The sequence below is a fragment of the Vipera berus genome, assembly GCF_964194415.1.
Source record: "Vipera berus genome assembly, chromosome: 3".
In the NCBI taxonomy this organism is placed as follows: domain Eukaryota; kingdom Metazoa; phylum Chordata; class Lepidosauria; order Squamata; family Viperidae; genus Vipera; species Vipera berus.
The window spans coordinates 83,423,846-83,451,235 of record NC_138204.1 but is presented as its reverse complement, the minus strand read 5'-3'; the positions used below and the strand labels follow the sequence as shown (position 1 = coordinate 83,451,235).

The window sequence follows — 27,390 nt, the reverse complement described above, 5'->3', positions numbered from 1 at the left end:
TCAAGTTCGGCCGCCGCGTCCACCAATAAGAGGCCGTTACACGACGGCGGCCTTAAATAAAACAAACAAATAAATAAATAAGGAACATTTTTAAAATGGGGGGGGGGAAACCCCGAGCCTTAAAGAGGTTTGATAACGAGCGGCGAGCGGGCGAGCGGCGATGGCCGTGACGTCACGGGCGGAATCGCAGGAACCCGAGTGGAGCCGATCGCCCTAGGAGAGCCGGGCAGCGGCCGAGCCTCCTCCTCCTCCTCCTCCTCCTCCTCCTCCTCCTCCTCCTCCTCCTCCTCCTCGCGTTGCTCCGCCACGCCTCAACTTTCCAAGAAAGTTCAATAACTCCCGGGCGCCGGCGAGAACAGGGAGAGCGCCCCGGAGCCAGGCGATCGGGCTAGGCGGCGTCTCGGCAGCGGTGCCGGTTCCTCCTTGGCCGGCCGAGCGAAGCCTCCGCCGGGGAGCCCCAGCAGCCTTCCCGCCGCTTCCCGCTTGCCCGGCCGGCGGCTCACTCGGGCGATGCCGCCTGCTCTGCCCGGGCGGCGCGGTGGTCCTGAACAATAAGCGGAGCACGTGCGGCCGGCGGGGAGAGCGAGCGAGCGAGCGAGCGATCGATCGACTCTTCGGGGCGGGGGCCAACCGGGTGGCGCGGCGGATCTGGCGTCTTCCTCCCGAATCGTTTCCTGGCTGCCCTCCTCCTCCTCCTCCTCTTCCTCCTGGCTGGCTTCGGCGTCTTTCTCCGGCTGGCTTCCCCCCCCCCCACCCGTGCGTGCGCCTGGTGCCTGTGCGCGTCTCGTCGTCGTTTCGCCTCGTTCTCCCTCCCTCCCTCCTTCCCTTCCCTCCCTCCCTCCCTCCTTCCTTTCCTCCCTCCCTCCCCATTTAAATTTTGATCGAAGAGATTCGCTTCGTCCATAATTGATCCGATTTGGTTGGTGGTTCGCGTTTTAATCGTTGATCGATCGTCTTAGATCCAGCCATCACCTCTCCCCCCCCCACCACCGCACCCGTCACCCAAAAAAGCCCAGTCCGCGCAAGATAACGGCGTCGGGAGGGAAAGGGGATGAAGGCGCTTCTTTGAACGGCCACCATGGAAGGATCTAGCACTTCCAGTTTTGGAATAGACACGATTTTGTCTAACCCCAGGTCCGGCAGCCCGGTTATGATGAACGGGGACTTTCGGACGGCCCACGGCGAGGCCAGGGCGGCGGATTTTCTCAACCAGGCCACCCCGTCCCCTTGTTCGGAAATAGACACGGTGGCCACGACTCCCTCCTCGCCTATCTCGGTCACCGCGGAGCACCCCGAGCAGCATCTGGCGCAAGATGGCCTGTCGCCACAGCATCACCATCTTCACCACAGCCAACATCCGGAACAGCAGCAGCCAAAAAGTTTGCAGCCGTCGCCCCAGCAACAGCAGCAGCAGCAGCAGCAGTTGGGTTCCTGTAGCTCTGCCCCCAGGACTTCCACTTCTTCTTTCTTAATTAAGGACATTTTGGGAGATAGCAAGCCGCTGGCCGCGTGTGCCCCTTACAGCACCAGCGTCTCCTCTCCCCATCCCACCCCCAAACCAGAGAGCAACGCGGCCAGCGAAAGTTTCAGGCCAAAACTGGAGCAGGATGACAGCAGAACCAAACTGGACAAACGCGACGATACCCAGAATGAGCTGAAATGCCACGGTGAGTTGGGGACGCGGGTCTTCGGACGCCCCGGTGCGTTCCATTGTTTACGTTTCGAACATTCCCCGTTGTTCCTCTGTGCCCCCCCCCTCACCCCCTCCCTCCCCTTCCTGCTTTTCAGCAATTGCTTGTTCTGAAAAGTTCGAGCCAACTTGGAAGGTTGGCTGCGAATTCGCAAAGCCGCTGAGGAGAGGCTCAGCAACCTGGAAACTATTTAAAAATAAAAGAAGTCCCCCTCCACTAAGAAAACGACAAACACAATCAGGTTATTTGCAAAAAAATCTCAGGAATCGTAAAGGTTTCCCCTCTGATTTTTAATAGACAATCCATATAAATATAGTTTGAAGTATATATATATATATATATATATATATATATATATATATATATATATATATATATATATATATATATATATATATATATATATATATATATATATATATATATATATATATATATATATATATATATCCATATCCCATATATATATTTCAGACTGAAGCTACGTATCTCCCCCTCCCTTTAAAAAAAAAGTTGATGCGAGGAGAACAAAAAGCGTCTGCAAGTGTGCATTTCAACAATACCAAAATGCCAGCTGGGATTACTAGAGATTTTAAAATGCAAATGCATATTATAAAATGCGATCTGCATGCATAATTTCTAAACAGAGTTCACACAGATTTAGCAACACTTAATTAGCAAGGCAGGCCTCCTAAAGAATTTATAATAAAATATGTTTTTTTTTAAAAAAAGCAGGGTAACAAACCAAACGGGTGGGATGAAATCGGGGTCCTTTTTCTTTCTTCTGCTTTCTTCCTTCCTTGAAAATGTTTCTTCCTTTAGAGTTAGCATTGTGCAATATTTTATAGCATTTGTTAATTTTTTTGTTGATACTTTAGAGAGTTACGTTCTAAAATTCAAACGTACACGGTGTCTCGGTTCTGCCACTTCCTGGGGGAAAATAAAAGACGCCCCCCCCCTCGCACTACCAAGGGAATCTCACATAACTGGAAAGGCGTTTTTTTTTTGAAACGTGATGCTGAGAGAGGACACATTTCGCTCACTTTACAACCTTCAGCTATTTTGCAGTAACTAATAGGACTGCTATTCAATTTGCCATTTTAGCACTAACATATGAGCGTCTAGAACCAGATGCAGAGTTTCGTCTAGGGTGTGTGTGTTTTTTTTTTGTGGTAGTTGTTGGTTAGTTGGTGCACCAACCTCCCCAGTGGGTCAATTAGAGAGATTATTGTTCTCCCTGCAGGGAAGATCAAGGAGAGCCCAGAAAAAGAAAGAGAGGAGGGGAGAGAGAGAGAGAGAGAGAGAAGGGGGAAAGAGGGGGGGAGGACACAGTGGTGATGGTGGAGGAGAAAACCTCGTACAAACACAGATTGGACTGACGTATTGATTTCCTAACATTGCAGCTAAAAAAAACACCTCCCTCAAATAAGACTCCAAGATTCCAGACCAAATCCGGTAATATTTCCGCTGTCACCTGGGATTGCGAAACCCAACTCTCTCTCTCTCTCTCTCTCTCTCTCTCTCTCTCTCTCTCTTTTGTACCTGGATGACAAGCACTCCAGGAAAAGTATTCGGGCTGTTGCGAGGGCTTGATCGTAACCGTTTCCGATGTGCAGTTGGAAATCTGAATTTGGCCGAGGGAGAAAGTGAGGAAAGGCAGCGGAGGAAAAAATATCCCCTCCGGAAAAAAAAGGATATTATTAGAAAGCTGTGTGGCAGGAGAAGTAGTTATTAGTCCAGAGAAATGGTGCTGCTTTTTTTTTTCTTTTAGCCCCGAAATCTTCCCTCTGCTGGTTTGTTCGAGGCCGAATCGCCGCTGAATCGCCAGCTTCCTAATTCATTGTTGCGGTTGTGATTCTATCCCACCCTGTGCAAAGTAGGGAAACGAATCGGTTGGTTCCTAAGCCGTCTTTTCGAACGATCCGTTTGAATCCAGAACAGAAGGCTGCCACCTCCTATTGAGGCTTAATAAGGTTTTGTGTGCGGGTTTAGTCCTCACACTACCCCCACCCCCCACCCCCACCCCACACACTGTGTTTTTCTCCTCGGCCCTAACCCAGAGCTTCTGTCTTGTGTCTCCTCAGGGGCAAAAGAAGAAGGCGACCGCGAGATTTCCAGCAGCAGGGATAGTCCCCCTGTGAGAGCAAAGAAGCCTCGCAAGGCGCGGACCGCCTTCTCCGACCATCAGCTCAACCAACTGGAGAGGAGCTTCGAGCGGCAGAAGTACCTGAGTGTCCAAGACCGCATGGACTTGGCAGCCGCCCTCAATCTGACTGACACCCAGGTCAAAACCTGGTACCAAAACCGGAGGTAGGGCAGGCTGGTTAGGGACGAAAACATTGGGCTGGCTAGGGGTTTTGGAGCGGGCAGGTAGGGAAATGGCAACGCTCGGCTCAAAAGAAGGGTCCTGCCCCACCTCGACCCAGGAATAAGTCTCAGTATATCCCGTGGAATTTGCCTCCCAGGTCGTTGTGGATACGACGCTTGGCCGGGTTTTTTTTTATAACTTTGCCATCCTCTGCCTCATCCACCGCGAAAGGGGATCCCACGGAGTTCAAAGAGGCCTACGCCTGGGTTTGTTTGTTTGTTTAAAAAAAAAGGATAGCGCGATCTCCAATCACAACTCCGAGGGACTTATTTCGGGGCAGCCCTGCAATTTCCTTCGGAAAGGCAAAGGAAATCTGCCTCCTTATAGTTAGTCACTCGTGGCCTTTCTAAGGGTAGTAGATGGCCACGTTGGGTCGTCTCACTTTGCATCTCCGTCCCTCCCTCCCCCCTCTCCCCTCCCCTCCATGTCCACTACACCAAGAATGTTATTTTCTTGCGGGCCAAAATTTCAGTGGCTGTGTCCAGGGGAAAACCTTAGCAGGCGCATTCTGCGAGCAGGCTTGGTTAGTAGCCGCGGGGGTTTTCGTTTTGTTTTGTTTTTCGCTGTCATAGCTAGGCTGACGCGCGATCCTCAGCCGAAACTCGTTGAGTTAGCTATCCTTCGTGGAGTGGTGCGAGTGCAGGATACGAGTTAACGTTCCAAGTTAAGACGGTCGTGCGTAGGCAGGCACTACTAGGTTGCTCGTCCATTTGCCTGTCACATGTAGGTGGGGGAAAATCCGAATAGCCACAGGAGGAAAAAAAAAAGAGGCGAACAGCGTGCAAGTCGAATTGATCTCCCCATCCCTGTGAGCCAAGCAAAAGCTTGAGAGTGGGAGAGCGCCTCTGGGGGAAGCTTATTGAGTTCCGGGCTCGGCGGCATTCACTTCTGGAGGCCTCCACCTTACTCGGTCTGATCTGGCATTTTCGGACGCCCAGATTTGTAATTCAGTCCTGGGTTTCATTCTCTCCTTTCTCCAGTGCAGTCGAATCCTGATCTCTGTGATTGGAAAACGAAGACTTGGCGAAAGGAAGTCTAGTCGCCAATGTCTGGGGTTATTTTCTTATTATTTTAAAGAGAGACCGAAACGGTGCAAGAGAAGAACGAGGAAGGCCCCGTTAAGAGCAAAATGCGGTCCCCCCCCCCCTCCCTAATTCTTGGCACAGGAAACGCGGGCTGGAAACCTCCGTCCAGTTGTCATCTTGGCTATAATTTTCTGTCTCATTTCATACGGCTGCAGCCACCCTAATTCTGTCGGAATACATTAGCGTCATTTACAGCCCAGCTAAACAGGGAGCTCCACGCTTGTTAATTTGGCTGCGTTTCGTACGGCCGTGTGTCGTGCGCCTGCTGAAAACCCACCAAGGTTCACAGCCACAGCTACGGGAGCTTTTTTCCAAAGAGACTAACGTGTAGGTTCTGCGGAAGGAAGGAAGGAAGGAAGGAAGGAAGGAAGGAAGGAAGGAAGGAAGGAAGGAAGGAAGGAAGGAAGGAAGGAAGGAAGAAAGGAAGGAAGGAAGGAAGGAGAGAGACTTGTCCGGAAGCTTCCTCCTCCTCCTCCTCCTCTGTGTACATTTTGCAATGTACTCACGTGAGGGAGGGAAAAGAGATGATCCGTATCCATTGCGTTTAGCCTCGCCTTCTTGCATCTGGAGGCCTGTGTCTTCCGACAGAAGGAAAATTAGTCACCTTCCATTTCCCCTCCCCACGCCCCCTTCGCCCCACGCCTCAAAGCAACAGGGTTGTACAATTCTAAAATGTTCAGGATTGTAGTTTCTAGCGACCAAAATCTTCCAGCGATTTCACTTTTCCTTGCAGGCCCGCACGTTGTCTCTAGGAAGGAGAGTATAATGAAACTCTCCCAAGGCTGCCTTTTTTTTCCTCTCCCCCAGCGTCTGCTTAAGTGTTTACTTGTTTGGGTAGCGGAGGCTATTTTCAAATGGCCTGGTCGAAAGCCAGTAATAAGTACCTCGTGCCGTAGTAACTTCATCTTTTCGCAGAAAACGTTAAAACTGGTGGGGGTGGGGGTGGTAAAGACTTTTCTTCTCTTATTAATGCGACAGAGTAACCGGAATATGAAAGCGGGGTTTGAGGAGGCCATAGGTAACAATGTAATTACGTTTTCGAAAGGAAAATGAATAGCGAATAGTTTATCAGCTGTCGTTGTCACTTACAGGCCGGCTCTGCGTGCGTGCGTGCGTGCGTATGTGTGTGTGTCTTTCTTTGGCTTGCAAATGTTTCCCGGGATTTTTCAAGTGACAGCTCCTTCTGATTCCCGCCGATCTTTCCCCCAGCCACAGCAGTTTTCTGCTTTAAGACCTACCAGCCGTGCAGTAATTGGGCTGCAGTTGGGCTTCCTTAAAGGAAAAGGCCCGGTGGACGCAAGAGACTCGGGCAAGCCAAACTCTTCTCGTGTCGGGAGGAAGTGTGTGTGTGTGTGGGGGGGGGGGTTTGATGGTGGTCAGTCCGGCTCTCGCTCCCTCCCCTTAGCCTCCCCCCCCCCCGCTTCGGGCCCAGCCGACGGTCTCTCCGTTCCCTCTCTTGCAGAACCAAGTGGAAGCGGCAGACGGCGGTGGGGCTGGAGTTGCTGGCCGAAGCTGGGAACTACTCGGCTCTACAGCGGATGTTCCCGTCGCCTTATTTCTACCACCCGAGTCTGCTGGGGAGCATGGACAGCACCACGGCGGCCGCGGCGGCCGCGGCCATGTACAGTAGCATGTACCGGACTCCGCCTGCGCCTCACCCTCAACTCCAGCGGCCTCTGGTGCCCCGGGTTCTGATCCACGGCCTCGGGCCGGGGGGGCAGCCGGCCCTCAACCCCTTGTCCAACCCCCTTCCGGGGACCCCTCACCCGCGGTGAAGGAAACCACCGGGCGTCTCGCTCACCCCGGCACCCCCTCCTCAACCCCCCCCCCGCCGACAGATCCCCCCTCACTCCCCCCAGAAGCCAATCAAGCCAGAAAAGAGCCGAGGCGAGCGAGGGGGCGGGAAATCAAGCGGTTCTTCTAACGGAGCCGGAGGAGCGACCGGCTCAGAGCGAAGAGACTCTGGAACCCGTAAGTGACACGTAGCGCCGAGTCCCGCAGTAGCCCCGGCCGCTTTGCCGGAGGAGGCGGGGGGGGGGGAGAGGGGGGGTGGCCGGGAAAAGCCGGAGTGCCAGGCAGGACTCTTGAGGGTCGCCGAGAGAGAAAGGACGCTTCCCCCACCGCGGCCCAGGAGGCAGAAGAGCGAGGGAGAGCGGAGAAGTTTGCGCCGAATTCTCACGAACCTTTTTTTTTCCTGACTCCGAACTGGCATTTTCCCGGATCTCTCTCGTCCTTGGTATATATGCTACATACACATTTTGAACAGGCTGGTGTGTGAGAAGTTATATATATATTATTTATTCTATGTTGTCCAAACAAAGGAAAGAAAGAAAGAAAAAGACTTATATACGTTCGTTTTTAAGAAAAAATCTAAGAAGCAAAACGAACTCCACAAAAATATTCTTCCCCTGATGTCTCTCCTTTTCCAATTTTTTTTTTTATTTTGCTTTTGTTTTGTTTTGGTTCAGTAAAATAAATGCTTAGATGACAACAACAGTTAACAAAATATATATATATATCGAGAGCGAGCGAGCGAATGAGAGAGAGCGAAAGTGGCAAAAACAAAAAAAAAAAACCCGATGGGAAAAAGAAATAAACTTTTATCTTTTTTTAAACAAACCTGCAGACCTAAACGAGCTATTTTCCCCTCGATTCACGCGCTCTCATTGTTCATTCCGTAAAATGGGCCGAGTGCGTGTCTGGATGCGTGCACATGTCTGCTCATTTCCATGCGGCGGGTTAGGAGACTTTTAATCCCCTCTCCCTCCTCCCCTCCCCTCCCCTCCCCTCCCCCCCCCCCGCCACAGTCTGGTTGGTTGCTAAAGAGTTTGCTCGGAGGGGTAAAGAATGGATTGTAAAGAAGGAGAAGGGTAAAAAAAAACGCAGAGGAGAAACGAACGCGCTGCGACGGACTCGGAGGTTGTTTTTCAGACCCCCGTCGGTGAAAGCGGGGGGGGGAGGGGGCGCGTGTGTGCATTGGCGACGGATGCCCCCCTCCCTTCCACCTCTCCTTGGCCCTCTTCTCGGCGTTGCCTTCTTGCCGTCGCGGCTAGGTGTTTCCTCCGTCCTCCTTGCTGAATATGGAAGAGGCCGAGGAAGGGAGCCGGGGGGGGGGCTTCCCTAAAGGCGGGCGGACGTTCTGGGAAGCCAAAAGGTGCAACCCAGCCTGGCAGCTGTTCCGAGGCGCTGATAGAAAGCGCGGAGGACAGCCTGGGAGCGAGAGGCGCTCGGGGTGGGGGTTTGGGGGGGGGATGGCAATTAGGAAGAAAAACCCGGAGCCGCGGGAGAGAAGAAAATCCGCCGCGACCCACAGCCGCGGGGCCGTGTGTGTGTGTGTGTGTGTGCGTGTGTGTCTGCTTTGATCTCTTTTGGACTCCCACCCAGGGGAACCGTCCCTTCCCCGCTTGGCTTGGCGTCGGCGAGCTCAGGTTGAGCTGTTTTTAAAGTCCGCTCTCTTTTTTTTTAAGAGAGCGAGTGAAGGCCCTGGAGGTGAAGGCCGTTTTTAATCCTTTGCTGGGATGGGGGTGTTGGGAGAGGAGGGGGCTCTTTGTAGCGTCTGGCTCTAGGTGCAAAGGAAAAAAAAAGAAAGGAAAAAAAGGAGAAAAGCCAGAAATCAATGCAAAAGCGAGGCCGAAGCTGGGACCGGCGGTGCTTGAGCGAGAACGGGCGAAAGAGGGAACCGGAGAGGCAAGCGGGGCACTTCCGCGTCTCCCGGGCCAGGCCCGGGCTGGGACTGCCAAACCCTGGAAACCCAACAGCCCTCCCAAAACCAAAGCAAATTGGCTCGGCTTTTCTTTTATAGCACGCCTTGAATGTTCGAAAGATATATAACTTGGCAATTTACCTATAAAACATTCATAACTCCGGTCCGGTATTATCGCCTCCTCTGAGCTTTGTGGATGGCTTTCACGCACCCACACCCTCACCGCCTTTTTAATTTTTTAATTTTATTTTTTTGCTAGAGTGGGTTTTTGTTCTCTAAAGGAGGAAGAAGGAGGCGAGGGCGAGGTGAGGTGGGTGGGGGGAAGAGGAAGGCAGGAGGGGGAAAAAAAAGCAGGGACAGCCTGCGGGTACATATTATTTAGGCTTTGCTAATTAAAGGAAGGGGTTGCTGCTGCTTCGCGCCGCTCTCGCTCCTTTTCTCTTCTCCTCCTCCCCCCCTCCCCCCCAAGTCCGCTAATAAATTCGCGTTAAAAAACGTCTTGACCTTGGCCGCGTTTTCACAAAAGGGTCCGGAAACGCCCACCTCATTTTCAGCTCTTGTCGCCTAGGACCCTGACAAGGACTCAGCGACAGAGCGGTGGGCGCTGACATTCTACCCCAGAGGTTGCCTGCCTGCCTGCCTGCCTGCCTGCGACCCATCCTCTCCCCTCGCTGTTCTCCCCTTCTTCTCTGTGCTAATTGGGACTTAAGAAATAAATAATAACACTGGCTCCGTCCCCACCCACCCCCTCCGAAGCCTCTTCTCTAAGATCAAGTTGAGGTTGCCCTGGGCCTGTAGAGTGGGGGGCTTCCGCTAAGATGCACGGCCGGTGGTCAGAGAAACGAACCAGATCGGGGAAACTGACTAGCACTTGATCCAGCTTGTGCTTGAAATCACAACACTTATACATGGCTTACTCTAGTTTGCTCCCAGGCAACGGAGTACAAGAAGGGTGACTGTAGAGCTCCACTGATTGCTTTAGGGAAGGTTTTAGGCACTGCTTTCCTTGGAATGATTGGGCTTTAAAATATTCAGGGTTCCCCTCCCCCACCCCCACAGTGACATAAAACACAACAAAAATGGTTGCCTTTGTAAGTAAGGTACATGAAAATTCAAAAGGGAAAAGTAAGAATGCAGCTTATCGGACAGTTTGCGTGTGAGGTGGCACGAGGATGTGTACACACAGGGAGTTTAAGCAAGCTAAATTTTGAACTAAATTGAATGACTGGAGAATTAAAGGCTGGTGTTGAATCTATCTCAGCTGTTATTTATTTCCATAATCAGAAAGAAGGAAAGAAAAGCTTCAAATACTTTCACAACAAAAACAATGACGACAATTGTACTGATCGTGGAAACACCATACAGTGGTTGAATACATTTTGAAATATGTTTAAAATATGTTTTGAAATAGGCTTAAAACATTTTCTCTCACAATTTTTTTTCTCTCACATCAAAAAAATATATTAAAATTCTTTATTATTTATTTTCTTAAGTGGGTAAATGTGGGTAGAGGAAGAGACATTATATAATAATTAGACCCCGTGCTATGTATCTGTGCTCATTTACTTCAATGGGTCAACCCGGATGTGCTTTTCCCCCAGCAGAACAATCTTTTCCTGAGTGAGGCAAGAGAAGAAGTGAAAGGAAGAGCAGATCGTATCAAACAGTTTTCCTAAATGTTTGTGACCCCACCTTAAAAGAATGAGGTTGTTCCGATGGTGCAGGCGTTCTTCCTGGAAAACCAACACTGTTTCCTTCCCCCCTTTAGTTTTCGGTGCAATGTGAACTCTTCACTTTGGTGATAAACAATTTGGATTGCTCCTCATTTAAATTATGAACAAGCTAAATAAACCCACTTCATTAGACGCCTTTGCTGGCTCCTAAAGCTAATTAAAAGAGGCTTTCCTTGAAGAAAGGGCTTGATTCGATGTTTAAAAAGCTACAGATGCATGCTCATTTAAATGCACTCAAGCAAGCAAGCAAAAAAAAAATCCTTCAAGTTCTTCTTTCTTTTTTTCTCTCCTCTCCCCTCCCCTCCCCTCCCCTCCTCCTCCAATCTCTCTCTCTCTCTCTCTCTCTCCCTCTCCCTCTCCCTCTCCCTCTCCCTCTCCCTCTCCCTCTCCCTCTCCCTCTCCCTCTCTCTCTCTCTCTCAATGGAATGGTCACCCAAAGATGGAGTTAAATAATAGAAATGGCTTTGCCTTAAAAGGCATCTCCAAATCTACCTTTATCACATTTGAGAAGCAAACAGTTTTTAGGTTTTACTCTTTCAAGAGCAACGTTTAAGTCAATCTTCCTCTTTTCTCTAGCATTTGTCTATTTCTATGTCCAACAGGCTCTTTCACTACCCATCTCTCCAGGATTCTGTTCATTACAACTTCCTTCAGTTCCACACCTCCCAGTTAAACATTTTTTCCCCTTTCACAGAGGCTGATATTTCATTCCCAGCTTCCCTTTATCCTGGAGACTGGTGATCTTTTCAATGGAGGAAAATCAAGGTAACTTGTTTTCTGGGCTCGGGCTGTTCATACTTTCTTTTACATTTCTGTTACTCTTGCTCTGTTATTATTCTTACCTCCTTATCTAGAAACCTGGAAAGGCTACGGTTGACTGGTAAAATCTGGATGAAGAGAAGCTGCAGGGCCCTCTGGGCAAGCTATTCATCCACCGCTATGCTTGGACTTAGCTTTTTCTTAAATCCTAAGTACTCCTTCCTTCCCCAGTGCTGTTGCTTTTGTTACTTGAGCAGTGTAGACTCAGATGATGAGGCCCACATATTGTGGTATTAAGAACTCTTACCAATCGTCAAGGATCACCAGGAAGCAGGCATTAAATGACTAGTTTCATCCTATCTGGGACATTGGGACATGTTCTTGGAGGAGAGGGTATTGGGAGCAATGTAAACCTGGGGGAGGGGGTGAAGAATGACAGAGGGTCATAACTGTACCTATCTACTTTGGGAGTTTAAGGGGAGGTGAACCGTATCTTCCAACATAATCTGGAAGGGGGAGGCTTCCATTGTCCCAGGGATCTGCAGAAAAAAAGGGGAACAACTGTCGATATTAGGATATGGCACCAAGATCTCCAGAGGATTTTTTTTTTACATTCAGATATGAAGTCGCTCAATAGCTATCAGAGCACTCCAAGGATGAAGTACAATTCCTACCTTCTGTTGTTGTGCATCCTGGAAATCACAGAAGGGCATCGTTTGGGGAAAAGCAGTGCTAGAAGTTGCAGCACCTGTTCTACCCTTGAACCCTTGCTTTGGAGTCAGAACAAATTAATTCCTACATGAATGTTTTGTCTCCAATTATCCTAATCTGGAAACAAATCACATTAGACCAGATGATACTTTCAAACACTCTGCATAGCATCATGTTATAAGAGGAATAACTAAATGATGTCTATTACTCACTGTAAGTCATCAGGTAGCAATTAGAATTAAAAGTCAATGTATGCATAAACCTTTAAAGAAAAAAGATAGGCGTCACTAGCCAGACAGATGAGCTTGCTGGTTCAATCTGCTTTAGTAAACTGCTCTCTGATCTGCTAATATAGAATATGAGTCATTTGGTTTCCTTGGCCAAATTTGTCTGCTTCTGGGGAAAAGCTTTGGACTGTGAGAAGTAGAATGTCTTCTTTAGCACCAAGGACAGCTCCAAAACTAAAATGACAAGTAAATAATTTCTGGGCAGCTAAAACTTTGCTGCCTGGGCTCCAGGTTCTGTTCTTTTTGGTCTTCCTCTGAGTCTGAGAAGAGGAAATGAAGCTGGGAATGAGCTAAACCAACTGCATTTCCGTATTCCATTAAAACAATGAGAATCAGGAAGCAGATGCTTGGTTTGAAGGAGGGGGAAAAAAGGGGTTTCCAGCGAGTGCTCTAATTCTCTTTCCCATCTGATCAAACCTAAAATGTATTCATCAAAGCAGCTCGTGAATGTGTCAACCTGTTGTCATTGTTATACCAGACGGCAAGAGACGGTAAACTTCCCATTTCATAATAAGGAAAGTACTTTCTTTTAAAACACCCAGCAAAATAATAGAGAGAAAGATTCCCTTTCCAGTTCTGTGTTCCATCAGCCTTATTGAATATTCTTGAAAACTATTCACAAAAGGAAATTTCCTCCTGGAGAAGCAGTGTTTTTTCTGGGCCTCAGATGATGTGCATCTAGCTTGGTGGTCCTTGTTGGGAAGCAGAATTTTTATGGCATTAAATGAACGGATTACCTAAACCAGAGCACACACTGACTGGTGAATATGAAGGCAAGGGGATCTTTAGAGCAACATCCCGGCCTTAAAAGTAAGGCCAACTTAAGTGAGGCTTAGGACAAGGGTGCAGCCATAACCAAAATGAAAGAAGGAGCCAATTAGGGGTTATTACTAAACAAAATGTCTCCTTTTTATCATTCGAAGAAAAGCCACAACTGAAACCATAGAGTTATTCTGCATTCATATCAGTGAGGCTGAAGAAAATTATGCTCTTCTTTGAGTGCAGCCTCAGGCCTTGGTTAGTATTTCAAATCACAACCATGCCATTTTTCCCCCTCTTATAAGCATGCCTTTGATTTCTTTGTATTCCAAGCAAAGGTATGGTGAGGAGTTAATTAAATACAATTATATATGTGCCACCAATGGCAAAGAGTCAATTCAAACTCTTGTTATTATTTGGGAAGGGGGAAGAGATGCATCACTAATTTGAGCCAATCTGCTGGGGATGTCAGAAAGTCCCTCCCTTTATCCCAATAAGAGAAGACAGTTTTGATTTAATTCAGGTTAAAGGCAGAAAAGGTATTGAAAATGACAGGATCAGCCCCTAGTATCTCTTAATGATGCTCTGAAATACTGAAGCTGAACACTGGGGAGTCTTTGTACAGTGAGAAATTGTTGTTTTTATCTTCCTAGATAGGTTGCAATTGGATTGTTTTATGGAACTATTTTATATTTGGATATTACTTACGTTTCACATAGCATTAGCACAGCAGCTAAGGCTATAGTATAGTAGAGCTGGCATATTTGCCTGTTGTAAAATATACAAAAAAATCAACCAAGAAACTTGTGGCATCTTAAAAGAGTCACCGTTCATTCAAGTTGCTTAACTTACACTATGATTGAATTAACCATTTCATGGATTTATGCACTACATGGAATTAAAAACTAACCCAGGGTGATAGGTTCACTCCTCCCCTTCCTAATTTTACAGAAAATTAGCCAGATAACTCTTTAAATGATCTGGTTGTATGAACCCTGTCTTATTATGGCATAGTCTTTGAGGGAATTTCATGCTCTAATAAATGGTTAGCTCCTTAGGTACGACAAGATTTTTTGGCTCTCTCTGCTTTAATTGCCTAGCCTGCCTGCCCACTTTCCCTTTCCTATGTCCAAATGAAATAAAATAAAATAAAAAAGCAGACTGACTTTTTATATCTTTCATCCATAAGAGAACTTAGCGATGTGAGAATATGTCATTAAAAGAAAGAGAAAACATGCTCCCTTGCAACATTCAAGGCCTAACAGAAGCGAAGCTCTCCTTTTTGTGACTTTGCAGTTATAAAGAATCTGGAAAGAAAGGCATTTCACCCACAACTAAATTCCCGGAAAGAATTAATCTCTTCTCCTTCAGCCTAATTTTGATGTGATGGTAACTCCACGCCAGTGTCTATCATACTAATATATATATATACTGCTCAAAAAATAAAGGGAACACTTAAAAAACACAATGTACTGTATTTAATAGTAGGATCTTATTTTCTATATATATATTAGCATGTTAGAATGTAACATGCTAATTATTTTCATGCAGACAGATTTTTAAAAATTCAGTGATATGACACCTCTCCCAACCCTATGACTCTCTCCCACCTGAAGTGGTGTAACCCAGAGATACGTTTATCATCTCTATTTGAATGAGGATCTTCTCAAGAAAAATTTGCTTTTCAGAGGCCTTGTAAACATAGGCCAAGAGTTGAGTTCCAGGCCTCTAAAATGGCTAATTAAACATTAATGCAGTAATCTACTCTTCTATTTTCATGAGGAGCCATGACAGTAACAATAAGGAAAGCTAGGCACTGTGGGTTTTTAAAGGCCAGATTTAGCTAATGATATTTTCATTGCTGATCTTTTTTCCCCAAAATTAATAATTATTAATTTTCTCTTGCATTAGAGACAGGTTTTAGGGTTATATTTCAAACACATTTCATTTTAGCCTTCATTCCTCAGAATCGTTATTGTTATAACTTCTACAAAGAATAAGAGTCTCATCCACGGTGGTGAAGCTCCCTATAGGTTAGATCTGCAGTAGTGATTAGCAGGTCTCAGCAGATGGCAGCACCTGGCTGACTTTGTCTAGGATTGGAAGATAGGAAGCTAAGTAGGGTTAGACTTGGTTGGTACATGGATGGGAGACCTCCAGGGAATACTAGTGTTATCAGCTAGGCTGGCAATGGGAAAAAAAAGTACAAAGAAGGGAATGATAATATTTCCACAAGATGGTACCTGTCCATGGAGCACACAACTCAAGGAAATGTTTATAATAGATTGGTAGAATACTATTTGCCTGGAGAAAGAAAGAGGAAGAGGAAGTGTTGTTTGAAACTTTTTTTTTTGCTTGTACCTTGTCTATATCTGCTGAGGTACTGAATAGCTGCTCTTAATGGTTAGAAAGTTAGATTCTGGGAAACCCATTAAATGATGATGGCAAAATGTAGGAGAAAGAAAAATTGATAATGATTGCTTAATTTTATTTTTTACATGATAGATTAGCTAGTTGCATGAATGGAATAAAACTTTTCATTCATAGAAAGGCTAATCTGGAGCCTTGGTGGAGCAGTGGGCTAATGCCTCCTTAAGTAACACCAGCTGCCTGCAATTAGTGCAGGTTCAAGTCCCACCAGGCTCAAGGTTGACTCAGCCTTCCATCCTTCCGAGGTAGGTAAAATGAGGACCCAGATTGTTGGGGGCAATAAGCTGACTTTGTAATAATGCCGCTTGAGGGGGGGCGAAAGCCCTAATAAGCAGGCATATACACAGAATGAAGGCTATTGTTAAGCACATTGATTTGTGCTTTAGATTGTAAGCCGCCCTGAGTCTTCGGAGAAGAGCGGGATATAAATGGGATTAAAATAATAATAAAAAAATATTAATAATTTGTATCAACTTTTCACCCATGAGTATGTGTCACCATCTAATTTCTAGACTTCAGTTGCATTTACTGAAACTGACCAGTTTTAAAAAAACAAAACAAAAGACAGATGTCTGTTCACACAAAATAGCATGAATGCGTATAGAAACTCATTAGTGCATGTCTGAATGAGCATTACCAAACCTAAGGTGCATCCCTACAGTAAGATCCACTCATCCTCAAAGCAAGAGAAAACAACACCAGTACAACATTTGCTGTCCATGTTACCAATTCCTGCCTTGTCTCTGTTGAGTGTGTGAGTGTGTTCTGAGCCACTGTGGAATGCTGCCGTATTTGTGAGAGTGGAATTTGTTAACAAGTGATTATCTTTTTCTTCTGGCTCTGATCTCCCTTTTTTTTAGCATTTTATCAGCCATCTCCCATTCCCCATTTGAACGTTCTCCCACTTAAAATAAACATAAAATGTGATAAGTAATAAATAACATAAATATAAAATAGTATGAAACACACAGAAAGACACCAAGCCGGAAGTTGCTCCAGTGTGGAGACAGGAAGACAGTTGGCTATACAGCTAGCTTGAGCCTAGAATCGGAAAGATCTAGAAAGATCCTAGAAATGGCCTAGCTACTGGGCAACCCCACTCTTTGTTCATAGAAGGAAAAGAAAACCACCGAGTTTACGAAATGCAGGGAAAGTGACAAATGAGCAACAAAAACCATTTTAACATCTTTGCTTATCCTCTTGCTTATTGTTAGAGCCTTGGTGGAGCAGTGGGCTAATGCCTCCTTAAGTAACACCAGCTGCCTGCAATTAGTGCAGGTTCGAGTCCCACCAGGCTCAAGGTTGACTCAGCCTTCCATCCTTCTGAGGTAGGTAAAATGAGGACCCAGATTGTTGGGGGCAATAAGCTGACTTTGTAATAATGCCGCTTTGGGGGGGGGGCGAAAGCCCTAATAAGCAGGCATAGACATAGAATGAAGGCTATTGTTAAGCACATTGATTTGTGCTTTAGATTGTAAGCCGCCGAGTCTTTGGAGAAGGGCGGGATATAAATGGGATTTAAAAAAATAAAATAAAAAAATAAATTCTCTCTGTGTGGTATTTATTCTCACCACACTGTAAAGTCTTTCTGGGCACCACAAAGAGGACAAACAGAGCTGCTGCATTTTAAGGTAAAGATACATTTCATAATACTGTTAAAAGTGAAATAATAATAAAAAAATGCCCCTTTCCTTTCTTAAATAAAATAGTGGAAGTCTGCTATCTTTTGTTCTACTTTCTGGGAAGCTGATGTCACAAACAAGGAGTAGGGAGGGGACGGGTATGAAAAGAATCCAGGAAACAAATTACTAGCAAAGAGGGTAAACAGGGTAGAAACATGGCTACCATGGAAACTATATAGTAGGGGTGTCAAACTGCCAGCCCATGGGCCGCATGCATCATCCGGAAGCTGCGCCCATCCCACTGCAGGCAATGACGAAACCGTCCTGATACGTTGTACGACGTCACATGACATTGCAAGTTTGACATGTCTGCTATATAGGGTCCAGAAGCAAGGGAGAAAGCACCTCCCAGCACTCCCAAAACACACTTCTGATAATACGCACAGCAGGTTAGTTGACTTCACCTCCAAGGTAGTTGGTGGTGAACGTAACAGATTTTATAAATCCTGAGGTTATTACTGGATAATATCAGGATGAGAAGAGGTGACTGTGTTATACCTGTACTGTTGCTTTCTCATTCAAAGATGGGGACGAGATTAGGGCAACATTCTGAAGATAATGTTAGAACCTCACATTTTCAGATCACAGTTGTGTCATGGATTTTCTGAATATTTACCTGTGAATTTTAGAATTATCTGAAGCTCTACAGTCATCCAGTAACACATATCCTGACTTGCTGAATTGATTGAGCTTGATGAGTCATCTTTTTAAGCAGAGCTCTGGTCGTGCAGTGGTTAGAATGCAGTGTTGCAGGCTAACTGTGCCCACAGCTGGAGTTTGAACCTGGTGGAGCTCAAGGTTGACACAGCCTTCCATCCTTCTGAGGCTGGTAAAAGAGGACCCAGATTATTGTCGGCAATATGCCAATAGTGCTGACATTGTGAACCACTGAGAGAGTGCTGTAAAGCGCTGTGGAATTATTGCTAAGTGCCTGGATACTAAGGCAATCATTTATTTACCATCTAGACCAATTCCAGCTGAGAATCTTGCTGATGAAAGGAAGGGAAAGATGATTTATAAGGAGTTCCTTCTCCCTCTGCAACAGCTCTACACAATTTCAAAGCATCCCCAGCCTTCATAGGAAAATATTCAGGAAGGAACATATTCATGTTCCCTTCTCTGCTGATACTGGTAGAAGGTTCCTGTGGGTGGAACACTACTCAGGAGATGCTCCTGCCAATAGAACCTGTTGCCCCCAATGGCTTCCTCAAAGTGTCATTGTTAATCTATTAATATGGGAGTGCAGTTGAGAACTAGGGTTTCGTAGATTAGAGATCTCCACAACCAATAGTTGCCCAGTTTCAAAGCTGAGAAGCACAAGACAAAAAACTGTTAAAGATTTAGAAAGATTTAGAGAAAGGAATGCTACTGCGTTTTCCCGAAAATAAGACCTACCCCAAAAATAAGACCTAGCTTGGTTTTTGGGGGTGGGCCTAATATAAGCCCTACCCCCAAAATAAGCCCTATTTTAGTGGCGAAGCACATGCCTAAAAATCAAGCTAGGTTGTGGGGGAGTGGAGCTGCTTACTGTTGTAGCCCTGGCCCCCCATGCCCCGACACCTCTCTTGCCTCGCTGGCCCTTTTCTTCTGCGGCCAATTGCCGCTGCTCATGCTTATCACCCCCGGCCTTCATTTTGCCATCAGAGGCCTTCAGGAAATGCTTCTCCAGCTGAGAATAGAGCTCCAGATTGATGTGTGCAGCACCCCCCAGCCTGCATTTTCCTGTCAGAGGCCTTCAGGAAAGGCCTCTGCAGCCAAGAACCAAGCTCCAGATTGACACGCGTAGCTCCCCCTGGAAGCCGGGGGTGGGGTGCTGCACACATCAATCTGGAGCTCCATTCTCAGCTGCAGAGGCATTTCCTGAAGGCCTCTGATGGCAAAATGCAGGCTGGGGGTGCCGCGCACAAGTGGCGGTGAATGGCCACAGAAGAAGTGGGCTGGCTGGGTGGGGCTGTCAGTGCCACCGCTGTGAGGTGAGACAGGGAATAAGACATCCCCAAAAATAAGACCTGGTGCCTCTTTTGGAGGCAAAATAAATGAATAAATAAATTAAACCAGGCCTTATTTTCGGGGAAACATGGTAAAAATTTATCTGCAACAAGTAAAAAGAGGGAACACATTGTTTTAGTGGATTCTTCCTAACATGCAATAAAGATTTTTTTTAATTTAAGTATGCCATGTTGTATGTTGGAGTGGATTAAGTGAGATATTGAGCCTAGAATCTAGCCCAAACATGCAAAGTTGAACATCCATGAAATTTTGCTGAGATTTTGTCAAGGAGCTTTACAATTAAATAGATAAGAAAGTGAGTAAACTCTGTTTCTGAATTTATATTCAAACAATAAATTGAGCTCTTCAGGATAGGGATTAACATAAAGTAGGGAAGATTACATATTTGGGAATAATTCTCAGGCTTGTCATTGCCTTCCCTTTTAGTATTCAGATTAATTGAACTTTCAACTTTTTTTTCCAAAGTATTGTATTTCTTGACTAGAGAGCCTGAGATTTGATTGGGGTGTTAAACTTAGGACTTGAGTATTATCTAGGTTCCAATTACTAGCTGGTAACTTTTATCACTTCCAAGTGCCACTGATTTTTATATTAATATGTCCTATTTTCCCACAAGCTTGCCTCTTAATGAAAACTTTCCAACTTGTTCTCTCCCAAATTAGGAGTAATTTCAAAGAGATAGATAGACATGGCTTAGGCATTAATTACATTCCCTAACATTATGGTGGGCTTATGAGCAACCCCATAAATCCCTAGCTGCTGAGTTTAAACTAAAATCAATCTGAACTGAAGAGCTATCTCCTTCTGCTTCACTGCAGGCCAATAACTCTACATTTCTTTTAGTTGAAGAAACACAGGCAAGAATAAAATATATATATATGGGGATGTCTCTAGAAAAACTGTAACCATTTCCAGAGCTCAAAAAGACATCAATTCCCCCTCCTCTGATTTCACCATTATTTCATTTATCACTATATATTTAAAAAAAACCAACGCCAAGTATACAAGATTTAAATGGAGAACTCTAGGTTAAAGCCAATTAAGACAAAGTCCAGCAGATTAACAAGATACATCTCTATCAAGAAAAAAAAATACAAACTTTAAAGAAACAGTTTTAGAATGAAATACAACGTTAGCTTATAAAACCTAGTTATGAACATGAATCGGACATGTAATTTTTATGTGAACTGAGAAGTAAGCAGACTGCAGCCTGAATAAGTGGATGTAATGATGGAATAAACAATTTGCCTGGCTCAGCTAGATTTTTGATTATTGTTTAGCAGTTCCTACATTACTCAAAGATGTATAAGATCTCAAATTTAATGGATGTGGTTAGTAGTAATTAGCTCACACCAGCAGAAAAGCAGAGTACTGATTTTAACCAGAGGTATCTACAACAATCTCTGTGTTGATGCCAAAATAACAACATGCATACCATGACACCATCATGTAAGTGCTCCCATTACATGTCTGTATCCCAGCATCTGATGTAAATCGTGGCATTTGTGAGATGTCTTTGTCACACATCATTTGCTTCTGTTCATTTCCTTCCTCCTTTCCAAATGCCCAGGCTTTTAACTGGGAAGGACAGTCACAAGGAATGTTTTGATTTATTTAGGTGGATGAGCTCAAAAAAGCAACGTTAGAATGAATCTAGATCAACTATCTGTCTGTGTTATTGCAGCTGGTTTGGGTGGATCGTAGAAAAGATGCCTCTCAAACATCATGATATGCTTTTAAAAAGAGTCATTAAGATTTTGAATGTTTTTTTTTATACGTTCCCAGGATAGTATTTTACACTCAGGTTCTTTCTTTGGAAATATAACCTTCTATCAGCATTGGCACGTTATAAGGCACATTTGTTGGTTTTAATTTTCTTTGTTAGTATACAAAATATATGACAAGTGGTAAGCAACATTTACTAGTCATTTGGAATATTCAATATTCAATAGTTACAATAGAAAACATTTGTAATGCATTAGTTTAGCATGGTAAGCTCTTTGATTTTGGTAAGGCAAGGAGGAATAAAAATTTATTAGACTGGATCAAAGGTTAGATAAGACTGATATGGATTGTGTCATAAATTTGTATTATATTCAGTTAGCAACATGATACAAATCAAATTCAGAAAAGGCATTCCAAAACAGTAGTTTAAAGGATACTCCAATATCTTTAAAGAATCAGTAAGAACATCATAAACTTTTTTACACTTGTGAGTAAAATAATAACACATTTGAGAACCAAGAAATCTTAATAAAACAATGATCTCATCCAAGATCTTGCCTGATTTATGCAATGTTTACTTTTATTTTTGTGCCCAGTCCATTTATAAAATTATTTAATTGTGCCTTGAAGCAGAAATGTTTGCTGACTCTAAGTTTATGTCCTTAATATTGCTTTCTAAGGGAACAATTCTAATTTATTCTGGGAACAAACCCAATTGTAAGTATTCTCACTTTGAGAAGAGATGTACACATGGTAGTATTTTAAAAGAACCAGGGTGGTCTAAATGAAATTCAACTGAAGAGAAGCTTGGGATCTTTGTATAATTAGTTATAGTTTCTAGAGAGCATAGAACAAATCTGTTTGCAAGTCAGGTCTGTTGAAAAATTTTCAGTTCTGAAATACAATTGATTAAAGTTCAGTGGTTTAAATTCAGGTGTAAATATATTGATGATAAAGCTATTTAAATAAAAAAAATCATAATTTAGTCATGTTGCATGGGTCTAGTCTCTTGTGGATCCAATACAATGTCTAGGATTAAACAGCTTTTCTACTTTAACTTACTTCTAATACTGCTGCGGGCTGGATGCGTCATGGCGAAACCGTACCCATCCCATTGCTGGCAATGGAAAAAAAGTCACGATAGGTCATGACACATCACGTGACGTTGCAAATTTGACACCCCTGTTCAACACTATCTTCACATTTAGGGATGGACATCCCTTGAAATTGATTCTATACATATGCATAAGGCTTCGTGTGAACACAGTACCTTTCTGCTATTCATTACAGCAGCCCCAGTTTCTTAACGAGCCTGAAAAGGATGTGGCTTCTTTAACAATTTGGTTCAATTAATGTGACTCTTAAAGCAGCCATGAACCATATATTCAATTGTTCCACTTACAGGCTTAGATATATGTTTGTTGTGCCTTAAAAAGATTGTTTTATTTCCTCTAAAGCAGGGGTGTTAAACTGCTGGCCCACGGGCCGGATATGTTATTTATTTTATTTTATTTTATTATTTTATTTTATTTTATTTTATTTTATTTTATTTTATTTTATTTTATTTTATTATTTTATTTTATTTTATTTTATTTTATTTTATTTTATTTTATTTTATTTTATTATTATTTTATTTTATTTTATTTTATTTATTTATTTTATTTTATTTTATTATTTTATTTTATTTTATTTTATTATTTTATTTTTATACCGCCTTTCTCCCGAAGGACTCAGGGCAGTGAACAGGGCAATACATGTTAAAAAACAAGAATACAAAAGTTAAAAAAGAATAAACAAGATGCCCAAAAACTATAACAATAAGTTAAGTTAAAATACATAAAAACAATAAAACCCAAACCCATCACCCATCAGGCCAGGCCGGCTTGTTCGAACAGGTAAGTCTTTAGATCGCGCCAAAATCATGCCCACCCCAGCTCCGGCAGTGGGGAAAAAGTCGTGATACATTGCAACATGTCATGTGACATGGACACCCCTGCTCTAAAGGGTTTGGAGAAGACATATGTACAGGTCCTTGGATACTAATAGCATCATCGAATCACACTGATTTTGCAAATTTTTCCTATATCAGGCCTTCCACCTAGAATGTGAAGAGTTACCCAAATTAGGCAACCATTGGTGCAGAGGTAGCCTTGGTCTTCCTAGTGTCTTCCCACCACTGTTGCTGATATTTCTACTGGCCTGCTCCTGACCTTCCCAGGGGCTTCCTACCTACAACTCAATCCCTGATCTTCGTGACATCTTTCCAGGACTACTGTTAATCTTCCTGCTGGTGGCTCCCATCTACTTCCACGTCTTTAAATATATTTATTTTTATTTTATTTTAATTCCATTTATATCCCGCCCTTCTCCGAAGACTCAGGGTGGCTTACAAGCTTAGCAGTAGCCTTCATTCTATGTATATGCCTGCTTATTAGGGCTTTCACACACACACACCCAAGCGGCATTATTACAAAGTCAGCTTATTGCCCCCAACAATCTGGGTCCTCATTTTACCTACCTCGGAAGGATGGAAGGCTGAGTCAACCTTGAGCCTGGTGGGATGCGAACCTGCACTAATTGCAGGCAGCTGGTGTTACTTAAGGAGGCATTAGCCCACTGCTCCACCAAGGCTCAACAACAACAACAATCATAAAAATTATGTGTTTTATTCAATTTTCTGGAAATGACAAAAGAAGGATTGTGGTGCAGGAAGAAAAAGAACAGTTCAGATGAATGAGATTGAACTGGCTAGAAAAATCACCCTACCAGCAAGGATGAGAGAAATGGCAGGGTCCTAGGACTTAGCTGGGTCAATTATTTTCTGGCTGATGCCGCTTGCTGATACTGCTGTACATGTTGTAATAGCAGTGGCATGGAGGAAAGAGTTAGGCACGTGTACTATATTTACACTATGTTGTGCTATTAACATGCCTGTATCACATACGTGTGGCCTGTAGGTACTGCACTGAAGTGTTATTGGCTGCTTGCATTAAGTTTGTCATGTAGCAAAGCCAAGATGCCACTAAAGGAGGGGGTATCACCAGGATGACTCCGCCTGTCCATATTAAATCTAAAGGTGGACTTGAGTTAAAATGATATAGGATTTTCCATAGGGAGTTATGGCTCATGCTTCTGTTGGCTTAGATGCTCCGATGTCACATAAATAGATGTAGATGAGAAGAACTCATCTTTTGAATTCTAAGCTCCACGAGCAATGTTTGATTTAATTTCCCATCAGGTTCTAGTTTTTAAAAGTGCTGTTTATGAACCAAATGGTGTTTTGGAACTTTTCAATGAATACAGATAGGCATGTGGAACCAGCTCCCCCCTGAGCTTTGGATGGCCCAAGATCTCCAGTCCTTTCGCCGCGGCCTCAAAACACTCCTTTTCCACCTGGCTGACCTGGACTGACAGGGATTTTAATTATGTTTACAATTTTAACTCTAATCTTTAATTTATTTTAATTTTTAATTTTAATTTATTGTACAGAGACCTTTAATTTTGTTGTTGTTAGCTGCCCTGAGTCCTTCGGGAGATAGGGCAGGATATAAGTCCCATTAATAAATAAATAAATAAATAAATAAATTTGTTATTTGTATGCACTGAATGATGAAAAGAGGACTTAGAGAGGAGATCTTTCTGTTAGGGTGTGTGTGTGTTGTAAGAGAAGCAAGAAATTGAGAGAGAATGAGGCGTTTTGCAAGGGATCTCCTGCCTTTTCATTTCTATGACACACATTAACCGCAACACAGGAGTTCCAAGAGAATTGTCTTGTTCTCTTGTCTCTGGGAGCCCATGTAGGGCTATTTAATTGCCACATTTTCAAACCAATCTAATGGTAGGGATGTCTTAGTAATTACCTTAATGAGATAACACCTTCCTTTCCCTCAACCTACTCATTATCACACTTCTTGTTCAAATTCCAGCTACAAAGAACTATACATGTAAGGGTAAAGAAAGAAAGAAAGAAATGATGGGAGGAGGAGTTTGAAACTTGGTTTTTGGTCTCATTTTGCAATTTAATTGATGTACCGGTATATTTCCAATTTAAGGGGAGGGGAAAGACATCCTCTCATATCAAAGAAATGTTTGAAAAGAGTCAGCCTAAAACATCTGGGCACCCTTAATTATTTGTGGTTGGCTTCCTTAGTTTGACCTGTAGTGATGCAAAGGTGCCAAAGTGATGAATTTTAAGATGTTGGGCTGTGAAGACGTGCAGCTGCAACACTGATGGATTTATGAAGGGATGGTAACAAGGTTAGCTGCATGTGAAGTGTGAATTAAGATTTTTGCAAAGCGACTGTGATTGCAGACAGGCATAATGTTGTACCCTTGCATGAAATCTTGCTATTATTGTAGAGTGGTCAGACAGGGTGTGAAATGACTTATTACTTTACTTTTGTTCTTTAATGAAGTTGGCTGCTGTTGTGGAGGAACGGCAGGTAAGACGCTAGAGTGAACGCTCGGAAGCTAAATGGTAAGCAACCACTGATTAAATAATTTGGTATCATTTCTCCCTTCCAATAGATTGACTTTAAAGTAAAATTCAGTTGTCTATTGACCTATCTACCTCATATTGCCTTCATATGAAGTCTTCTTCCTTAGGAATTAAAATGAAAAACACATATTTTTTCTTGACACCTTTAATGATGTAAATTTGGAGAATACAAATGGCAGGGATGACTTGTATAACAGGGACTGGAACTCCAGGCATCTCTGGTGGGGAGGGGGGGGCAAATGATGAAAAGTGCCTCATGATAAAGCAAATTCCTATCCCTATATACTTGTGTTCAACACTGAAGTGCATGTATGAAACGGAAGAGCTTGCACTGTGACCTCAGGATGCACATGTCATCATTTTAGCATTCTGGTTAGGGGCAGGTGGTTTTTGTGGGAAAGGAACAGGATAAGAGCTGAAACCAGTGGTGGGATTCAAATATGTGAACAACCAGTTCTCTGTGTGGGTGCCATTTCTGGAAGTCTATTCTGGGCCTGAGCAACAACAAATTAGATACTGGTTCTGCCAAAGTGGTGCAAACTGGCTGAATCCTACCACTGGCTGAAACTCATGCGGTGACACAGTGGCTGTCTCTCCTCTGTCAATGGACTTACAGTAATGTTTAAGTGAAAATAACAATGCAAACTATACTTATGTACTCAGATGAAGCCCTATTGACTTTATTGGAGCTTACACTATTTGCTCTACTTAACTCTAGTCTGGTCTAGTGGTTAAGGCCCCAGCTAGAAAACCAGGAGAGTGTGAGTTCTAGTCCTGCCTTAGGCATAAAAGATGGCTGGATGACTTTGGGCCAGTCATTCTTTCTCTCAGCCCAGTCTACCTGACAGGATTGCTGTTGTGGGGAAAATGGAAGAGGAAGGAGTAATACATATGTTTGTCACCTTGAATTATCGATAAAAAACAATAAAGGCTCGAAAATAAATAAATAGATTTTTGCCGTCGATTATTTCTTGTGGTACATCAGCACATTATTTCAGCTGTTACACTATAGGCTTTGTGATTCACAGTGATTCCCATAAAATAATGCCTCACCACATGGCGGGGATCTTTTAATTTACTGCAGTTATTTGTGTGCAGCGTTTTAGCTGGCAGCATAATTCTATTGAATTTCAGAAGTTCATTGATCTGCACAGTAACTGCGGGCTATGCATTTATGTATTTCTTTCATTGATATATGTGCCCCATCCAGGAAGAAGTGGGGACAGGCTGGCTGCTTAGCATACATTTATCGCTTGCTTTGCACATAGGCATGTTGAAGCACTAATCACCATTTATGATTCAATAAGATACATTATTTTTATGAATATGCACAGCAAAGCAGGATGAATCTCTCTGGATCCCATCATGAGCAAAAGGAATCTCATCCAATCAATCAGAGGATGCTTCTGCCTGGATCCCTGTGATATAATTGTTTCCTGCCCTTTGTCGGATGACGTTCTTAATTTAGTGCAGTCAATGCACAAATTAAATTATGATAGCCTGTCAAAACTTAATTAAGATTCATGGATACTATACTGGCAAGAAAAAGATTCACGTCAAGATCATGTTTGCCTATATGGGGAATTCTGCTCATATGTTCTGCTTGGCAGACACAGGATTCCTTATTGCCCATTTTTTCATCTTGTGCTTCTCAACAATCTGCTCTAAAATTTGAGGCTGCCACAAGAACAATATGGGAACCGGCACAAAAGTGACTCAGCAAAAAACACTATTTTTATCAAACTTTGAAAGGCCTTTCTGCATCTTGTGTAATGCATAATAATAATAATAATAAAACCCCTACTAATGACCCTCCTTTATCCACGTAGCTTCTGAGACTGAGGGAATAAGATAAACCACCAAAGTCAAGGTTAATTCACACACCCAAATATAAGCTTAGTGGTCAACCATCCTCCTTGTATTGCAAGGTATTTGTATTAATGTGTAAT

At 43.8% G+C, this 27,390-nt stretch overlaps 1 protein-coding gene across 1 annotated transcript; it reads left to right on the top strand.

Annotated features, from left to right (window-relative positions):
* Nucleotides 1-1,078: 1,078 nt before the first annotated feature.
* Nucleotides 1,079-6,919, top strand: BARHL2 (BarH like homeobox 2; the record flags this gene model as incomplete). The annotated part of the gene is made up of 3 exons (XM_081326089.1): nucleotides 1,079-1,667; nucleotides 3,776-4,001; nucleotides 6,607-6,919. 3 exons carry the CDS (start codon nucleotides 1,079-1,081, stop codon nucleotides 6,917-6,919), a joined length of 1,128 nt encoding a protein of 375 aa, XP_081182215.1.
* Nucleotides 6,920-27,390: the final 20,471 nt, after the last annotated feature.